This window comes from Chelmon rostratus, chromosome 20 (genome assembly GCF_017976325.1).
Source record: "Chelmon rostratus isolate fCheRos1 chromosome 20, fCheRos1.pri, whole genome shotgun sequence".
Lineage (NCBI taxonomy): Eukaryota > Metazoa > Chordata > Actinopteri > Chaetodontiformes > Chaetodontidae > Chelmon > Chelmon rostratus.
Genome location: NC_055677.1, coordinates 18,608,181 through 18,617,286, shown reverse-complemented (window position 1 = coordinate 18,617,286; position 9,106 = coordinate 18,608,181). Strand labels below are relative to the sequence as shown.

General features: G+C 42.1%; 1 protein-coding gene across 1 annotated transcript in view; it reads right to left on the bottom strand.

The window, feature by feature from the left end:
* Positions 1–1,208: 1,208 nt before the first annotated feature.
* Positions 1,209–9,106, bottom strand: part of reck (reversion-inducing-cysteine-rich protein with kazal motifs) — a 69,189-nt gene continuing 61,291 nt past the window's right edge. The window contains exon 21 of the mRNA XM_041961530.1: positions 1,209–5,291. Coding sequence (XP_041817464.1) covers positions 5,070–5,291 — 222 coding nt within the window. The 3' untranslated portion in view covers positions 1,209–5,069. The remainder of the gene's footprint in view (positions 5,292–9,106) is intronic.

Genomic DNA, 9,106 nt, shown 5'->3' with positions numbered 1-9,106 from the left:
CAGCCAAACAAGAGGAATTTATGAGAGTTCTGCAGAATCTATGAAAACCTGTCAAACCTCTGACAAAGCTGAAACTGCATCATCAAAACACCAATTAAAACCTCCTTCCTGTCATTGTCAAATGGGAGCATTTAAAAAATCAAGCAAAGGAAAGCTACTCACATATTGTGGATGCTGGCCTCAAAAACCAGCTAATAAATACATGACTTATAAACTCTGTGTGGCTTCTAGAATAATGCAGGTGGCATGCACAGTACATGGCAATGAGCTGACACAGCTGACTGCAGCGGTCTGTCCAAAGTTGTGCCGGAACGATTCCTCCACACAAAAAGTCGAATGAGCCTGAGATAGTCTCTGCATGCAACTCCCTGTTCAGCCACCGATCTGCTTTCTCCTGTTTCCTCTTTGTACACTGTTGAAATAACAGTGTTAACCAGATATTAACCTGTGAATTACACATTGTATTTGTGAACTCGTGAGCCAGGCTAGCTGTTTCCCACTACTTCCAGTCTTTATGCTAAGCTAAGCTCTAGCTCCAACCAATGAATTCAGCTAAGCTAAGCTAAGAGCCTGTAATCGATGACCTCTGGTTGTGCTCGCATCCGACTGGTACATCTTCAAAAGCCGTCCTCCTAAAGGGAGATACGACGAGCTGAAGAAAGGCTGATGGAAAACACAGCGCAGATAAAACTAGAAATACAAACATGCAAAACTTGGTTCATTTAGACAAAATGATGTAATTTTTCCACATTTCGTTTGCGTTCGCAACCCCTGCATCACCCTTGTTATCTCGCTCTGACACATCACTCTGACAGCTTAGAACAATGTGCAGCAGAGACCTGCTTTACACCTGCATTTGTATCTCGGTGGATTAAAGATTAATGCCTCAGCCCTCGAGCACACTTGGGCTTCACACACCTTTCATTTTGAAAAGTTTCGGCTGTAAGCAGAGAGGTTTTGGTAACTTCTGTAACAAACGATCCATCAGAGCAGGTTTGTGTTCCTCTCCAGCCTTCAGGCCAATGCATGGGATGTAATTACAGATTACTGCTTGTTGTTCGGTCAGACGCTTCAACAACGCGTCTCATTAAAAAGTCAAACCTCATCTTTGGGTTTTCAGCAGTGAGGCTCTGTGTTTGCTGTGTTTGGATTCCAGGTGCGAAGGCTGAGCCGAGCCGTCTGAAACACACTTCAAAAACACATTATTGGTTGTTGTATTGCTTTTTTATATTTAATAATATATGCATCCTAATAACTTTCTTTCATTTCTTTTTTTTTTTTATTAATGGCACTTTTACAGAGTCAAACACAGTGATGATGCAAAGAAAAGAACAACACTCAATGACCCTTAGAAACTTGGACATAGCAATCAAACCAAACCAACAAATGATATCAAAAAACACAGTATGAGCGACAGCAGTCCTGGATGGACCGACTCCTGCAGCCAAAAGCTGATTGGTTCAATTACACTCCAATAACACTGCTTTTACATCAAATGGAAAGACAAGAGAAGTGAGCAGCTACTTCCTCTCGGCTTCCGGAGGGCTGCCGAGTTAGCTTCAAAACGTCAACAACAACAACAAAAATCACCAGAATGTATGAGTAGTTTCACATCTTGGAATCTGGCTGACCAGCTTCCTTTCTGAGGGCGAGAGGAGAAGATGGATGTCAGTCTAGTGTCTGTGTGTTACACGTGGAGCGGGAGGAGGGATGTATTATTAGCTTAGCATGAAGACTGGAAGTAGGGGGAAACAAGGGAGGGCTGATTTGCCACCACCTCACGCACAGGTTTGGTCTGGAGGATAGAGAGCCGATCTCACTGAGGATAACAAGGAGGATAAAAATACGAAGTGTAAATGCAAAGGCAAGATCAGATCATTTATCATCCAGACAACAAATTCCATTTTAATAAATGGGCTGTGACTTTCTCCCCAAATAGCCACCGTCCAATTACAGCTCACGCAACAGCCAGGATTTATGAAGTTTGGTGGTTTGGTGTCTTTATTAAACCGCTAATGTTAGCATGTACCTGGCAGTGCCCCTGACTCTAACTGCATTATTATGCGGGTTTATGGTGAGGATTGACTGAATATTGAACTATTTTTTGTCAAGAAATAACTCCAACGGGTACTGCATCTCTCCCTAAAACTATGAATTTATTTAGTTTTTTTTCATTTCTCGGGTGAATGAAACAAACATGATGGAAGGCGTTCATTAGTCCCCCGTGAGGTGTTTCTGTGTGTGTTTGAACTCTGGACAGAGCCCGGCTGGTTGTTCACTCCTGCCGTCCACACATCACTTCAGACGCTCACTCATCCGGATCTCATCTCACTCTCAGAAAACGCTGATTCAGCTTTTTTCCAAAAATGTTCAACTATTCTTTTAGCTGAGAAATAATTCAGAAAAACAGAAATAATTCCTCAGGAGCAGAAAAAAAAGTCTTTTAGTTTCAATGTGTGAACTTATTTCAAACGTGACATGAAAACAAATTAATTCGCTGAAGACATATAAAATCTTGAAAAGTTACCAGACTCATGTCGGTTCCAGAGGAAATAATCACAATAATAATAATAATAACAAAAATAATAACAGTTGGAGGAGTAGGTTTCCCTGCTAAAGAGCTGCCTAGCACAGTAATACTGTTAGAGACTGGGACACATTGTGCTGTACAGGCAGATAGAAAAACACACATAGACAGGACAACACACACTATAATACATTCTGGAGTAAAAACACTTCATAATTGTCATCATGCAATAAAGAACAACACCTATTTGTATAAGAAACATGGCACGAAGGTGATCATTACCTCAATCCATTATCAGATACATATCAAATATAGAGACATTTCTTAACAAATATAAAGTTATTGCATTTTCATTATTACTTCATATAAGGCTCTATATGCAAAGCATACTGTGGAAATCTTCACTTCCCAAAGTGGATTGTGGGTAGTGACTCGCTGATTGTCTGTTTGTTATTAAATGGCTTCTAGTTCATATGTACAGACAGGAAGCATCCCTTTTAATGCTTTTCAGAGCTACTGGCCTCACGCAGAGGGAGTGGTGATCCAGCCCTCTCTGCTGCTCTGTCACTTCCTGGTAGCACTTTATTGGAAGAGGTGCTCATAAGATACTCAAAGTCAAACAGGTTGCATTATTGGATCCAGTACTCGGGACTGTCAGGGTATCTCGGTCTGCTGCATCAATGCTGACCATTCCTTTTTTTTTAAATCTGTCTTTTGCGAGCCCTTTATGGAAGGGCAACACTTTACAGGGTAGCCCTTCACTACAAATCATGGATAGTTATCGTTCCTGAGGACCACTTTCCAAAGCATACTGTTAGATTTAAAGTGCTTTCCTCCCTTCCAGACAGATATTGGTTTCAGTACATTTCAGCACACTATAAAACAACTTGTAGAGTTGCAAAAGCTGAGATGGTTGATGCATCCCAATCAACACTTTCATTTGTGTCTTAAAGGTGAATTATCATATGTAATGCAGGTGCAAGCAGGGACTAAATCTCTTGTTGCATTCATGGACGCTCTGACACGCTCTGACACGCTCTGACAGGCTGAACAACAATCTTTTTTTCATGCAAAAACAACAAAATTCACATTTTCCTTTTCAGAGTTTTTGTCGACTGGATTGATTTCCTGGATTTGTGGGGTTGTTATGAAAGTCACTGAACATTGACCACTTGGGTTGTTAGTACTAAGAAAATTATCAATCTCTCACCTTATCATACGCTCACATTTACTGTATCTTGTGACCCTTTTGGGAGCCCTGACTCCACGTTGGGAACCACTGGTCTCAAACCACAGTTTTTGTCAGATGAATGAAAAATGAAAAAAATTGTGGTGCTCATGTGGTTCTGAAATGAGCTGAAAATAAGGAAATCCATCTACGCAGTGATGATTGATGATGTGCTTTGGAAAACGCTTGGAGTTGTCAGGCTACAGTGTGGAATAACATTGATAAGGCCTTTAAACTGCTCTTTTTCCATGCACTCGGGAAGTACTTCTAATATATTAATGATACTTTATGAACACCACTTCAGATGAAGTTTTACCAGGTTTGTTTCAGAGGAAAGCTTCATGTCGTCAGGTAAAACTGACATCTTACCGATATCCAAGATTGTTTAGGATCCTTGATCATCGTTTCAGCTCTGATCTGCGTCACTACACTGCTGCATGAAACACAACCGGAGCTGTTCTCCCTTCATATTCAAACATTTTGATTACGATCTGGACACTTTTTTTGGTCAGCGGTTACGACCGACTTTGGAGGCTGGATTTGTTTCATCTGAGCTGGCTCAGTCCGTGAGCACGGCACTAACACTGCTGAGGTTACAGGTTCAAACACTAGGTCCATATACACCTCACATATATATACATCACCCACTGTGGTGCAGACTGCGCAGTCTCGTTTACTCGAGGCGTGAAAAGCGTCACTTCAGTGCTGATCAGACTGTGTGATACTTGGTTTACGCTGAACCGAGAACCGAGTCTGGACTGAGTGACACCAGTCTTTGTGTACGAGTGCGTGTGAAAGTCTGTGTGACCAGGGGGATCTGTCGGCCAGATGTGCTACCAGACGGGGATGTTTCGTCCTCGTCTGCCTCTTAAATCCAATTGGACACACACACATACGCACGCACGCACACACACACACGCAACGCCTCAGAACAGGAGCGTTTTAACAGCTTTCAGAGGAGACCTTGCTACTGGGACTAATGGATGAACACTGCTGGTATCAAGTCAAATGCATCTTAAAGGTCACACACACACACACTCACACACTAAGCATACTTCAGTTAACTCGTCGGCTGAATAACACTGTCCATACAAAAGCTTTCCGTATTAATAGCTCTTCCACCGGCTTGATTGTAAGACACGCAGGTGAGTCAATAGGAATGATTGTCGAAAGACGCCGCCGCCGGTTCTTCTTGCTCCGCGGCTGCCCCAAACACACTCACCTCATGACACCCCCGTCATCCCGGGAAGAGGGGGGACGCTTTGGAACACTCGAGAGTTAGTGGGAGAGAGGCTGGGTGGGGGTGAGGCACACTTAGAGCTGGTGGAAGACGGGGGCTGCGGCGATGAGGAGGGCCAGGAGGACACACAAGCCGGGGGGTGGAGGCGAAGGCGGGCGGCCCCCTGATGAGTGGATGGAGGAGGTCTTGATCTCAGAGATGAGGAAGGCAGAGAGCGGGACATGAGAGACCAGTGTCGGGCTGGCATAGTTGATGAGAGAATCAATCTTCTCGGCCTCCTTACTGCAGGCTTCGATCTGGAAAACAGCGATGCACATACTTTTTACACACGCTTTGACTTTATTACAACCTGGACATCAGCAAAACAGCCTTTCATGATTTATTTTCACATGTTCAGCTGCGTGTTCGTTGCAGAATTTCATCAATGTGATCTCGTGTAAGTCTGAATTCCCTGGTCCGCCCCACGTTGCTACAAACACCTTAAGTTTGAATGAAGAATTTCACAGGATGTCTGCACGGGACGAGGCTTGAATTCAAATCCCTACATTTTCTGGGAATTCTGGCCAAAAATGCTCCTTTTTCGAGGAAAAAAACTGCAGACGACTGCGTTGTGTATTTGTCCACTGTCGCTCTTTCCACCTAATTTAAAGATACTGATACAGTGGGTCCCCTTCCAGACAAATTTAAGAAAGCTCTGCAATTGCAACAGTCTTCAGTCAGCAATTTTGTCTTGCTGCTAGAACACTTGTTTACTCTGTGTTTCCTTGTGCACCAGGTTCATTTTCCTCTGGTGATCTCTGCCTGCTCCGCTCCACCTTCGACTCGGCCCTGCTCTCCAAACCCATCTCGTAAACTTCTGAATAAAACGGCTCCGGTCCGAGTCCTAAATTAACACAGCACAGCAAACAGTCAAGACAAATAATTATAGCGGCTGCGAGCGGCTACTCCAAGTCCAAACAAGTCAGCTCCCAAAGCATCCTGGGAAAAACAGGCCGAGTAAGAACACTCGGACTGGACTTGACTAGACGTGGACGTTGAGCTGGAACAGCAACCTGACTGCCACTGATGACATTTCACAAGAACACAAGTACAAACAAGAACACAAGCTGAAGAATGCTTTTAGTGTCCCATGACCTTTTCAAGAGACTTGTACACGAATGAAATGCTTCAACCGAGAACACGTTGAATTTCTTTTCAGAGACTGTTTCTTTCAGTTCTTGTCAAAGTGTTAAAACAGATGATTAAGACTGGCTGTATAACTGCAGATTCTGAAGGAAGCATTTTTTTGGAAGTAAAAGGTAGAAGCAAGGTTATGTTTGGGTCTGCTGTTATTAGCGTAACTTTGTCAAGCTGCGACTTTTCACCGTACACAAAAAGATTCCAGTGACTGCAAAGAAGACAGAATTTCATTTTAATTACTGCTCGACTGATGAAAAGCTGATTCACTTTGTTGGTTGTACCTTTTCACGAAAAGAGTTTTATTTAAGCAACAACAAACAAGTGCACAGTGTGCTCAGATGTGATTAGAAAACTTTGCCTTGGCACTGTCATCATCAACCTGGGAATAAATATTACTTCTCAAACCAGTGCGGCGAGCTGTTGCCTAGAAACAGCTAAAACTAAAAGCCGACCAGAAAAAGCTTTCCTTAACCACCAAGGCTGTTGTTTGCTTCGTGTTTTTAATCTTGTTTATCCTTTTCTTTCGTTCTTCAGTTGCTCTTCTGTCTAAATCCAATCCATCATTTAGGAGAGATTCATTCGGCCTCTCCATGCCTCCATCCACTGCTCTTCTCGACAACTCTTTGTTCCCAAAAGGGTTAAAGAGTGTTTAATCACTATCTCAAATCATTATATGAATTAAACATTTTACAGACTGTGGGCTCCTTTTGACTGAGGTACAACAGCTGATTTAGTTTCAATTAAGTACCATTATTGTTCTTCAAAAGCACATTTCGGTGCTCTTACTCTTCTCCTTTTTTCTGCCTTTACTTCTGTTTTGTTTAAATTCTATCATCCATCAAAAAGAAACACTAAGCTACACACTTCACTAATTACAGTATGATCATTCTTTCACTCAGCTGCAAGATGTTGAAAGCCTGTCTGAGTTAGCACCATGAATGTTGAGATGCGCAAGTCTAAATGATTAACTGTAAGTTTGTTCATTCTTGAGAGAGTGAACTTTTCTTTCATTTAGTCCTTTGTATAAAATGTACATATACGTACATGGTCAGCTTTTATTTTGTATCTTGATTTTCTCTATTCTGTTGCTATTTTTTTCCAACTGCTGTTGCCTGCTGCCCGTAATACTCACATTTCCCCGGCTCTGGACGAATAAAGCCTTGTCTTATCTATCTTACCTTGGTGGACTTGATGACAATATAAGATTGCTGGAGGGGAATGTGGAGAAGTTTTTTTCTTTTCAACCTAACTGATGAACAAACAGATCCCTGAACAACAGGTCAGCAAACAGTAAGGAGCAAGCCCATGGGGGCACAGGCAACCCAAGCCTTTGTTGCCTAACTCTGCTCCTATATGATGAGGTTTACTTCCAGAGTGTTTTCAGCTGCGTTACCGCACTGATGAAGGCGATGCAGCTGAAAACATCCTAAGGACTAAACCTTGGTCGGAGCTTTGTTATCATGAAAACACAAACTACATCCATCAACCGTTCCGCTTCTATCAACCTTCTGTCAAGACTAAACCATGAAGCATGTTTTATGTTCTTGGTTCCTGGTATTGTGCTTGGAACACAATCAGATCCATCTGGAGGCTGTCTGGCTCACTTTAGGAGCAGATTTTAGCAGGTGGAGATGCAATCCCTGCATTGTGACCTCATTCTTCAAAAAAGGGAATAAAAAAAATAAAATCTGCCACATGACCCTGCTGGCAACACAAAGCTTGACTGGCAGCGCCAGAGCTGGTCTGAGCCTCTGAGAAAAAATGGCTTTGGTGCTTATTGATTTTTTCTCAGATTTTTCCTCTGATGGTGAGTGAATTTTTATGATTCCCACTTTCAAACCAGCTTTTATTTTCTGGTTATTTTCTTCTCTCTGTTCTCTCACTTTACGTCTTCGTTTATTTGTTTCTCCCATTCTTTCCATTAATTCTTTCGCCACACTATCTGTCTATCTGCAGCTTTTGTGTGAGCCATGTTCCATGCTTTTGGGCATGAACTGATTCTGGTCTAAGATTAGATTATATTGCCACCAGCAACAGCAGCTGAACATCAGCCTGAAGACGTCTCAGCATGAGATAGTGGTTTTAACCCACTTACTGGGTGACATACATAAAGCTGTTCCTATTACAATAACCTAACATGATCCCTGTAACGACTTCAGGGTACAAAGTGGGCTGAAGATTCAGAACTTTTATGTCATTCACAATGAAAAGCAATAGTGAGATCGCTCACGAAAGGCTAAAGCATACAACAAAGTTATGTCTATGTCCTCAGTCACTTTTCCATATGGGAAACTTTCAAGGTTGGACCTTTCAACATGGCTCAAATGAATACTGTCATAAACATTCAGGCTGCAGCAACACAAGGCTACTGCGTATACAGACAGAGCGAGATAAATGCATGTCTGGTTCTGCCTTAAAAGTACTGTGATGAAGTGATCAGTTGATTATCAACTCTTATAACAAAAAGCTGAATAAATCAGGAAGCAGCATTACTGAACAAATGAAAGCTGTTCATGAGGTTCTTCTCGTGTAGCATTGTATAGAAAAGGTTTTCAAAGGTTTGAATTTATTTTTTGAACTTGAAGGCTGGATGAATTATACAGGGTGAGAAGTGAAAAAGGTGTTATGCAAAAAATCTAAATATGAACACATTTATCTCATGCCTAGCCACACACACACACACAATCTACCCACTGTCCCTCATCTCAAATCTTCCTTTAAACCGATGCAGAATATTGTCTTTTGCCAACCAAATGATCAGTGCAAGTCCAGCTAGAGGACCAACCATAAAACTGACTTTATTAAAGGATGACAATGAGAAGTTCGATTGATCGACTGATTCAAACAATATGGTTGTCCTGTTTTTGTTAGATTTGAGTACTGCATTTGATTGATCGGGCATTTTAATCTATCGTCTTGAGAAACGGGTGGG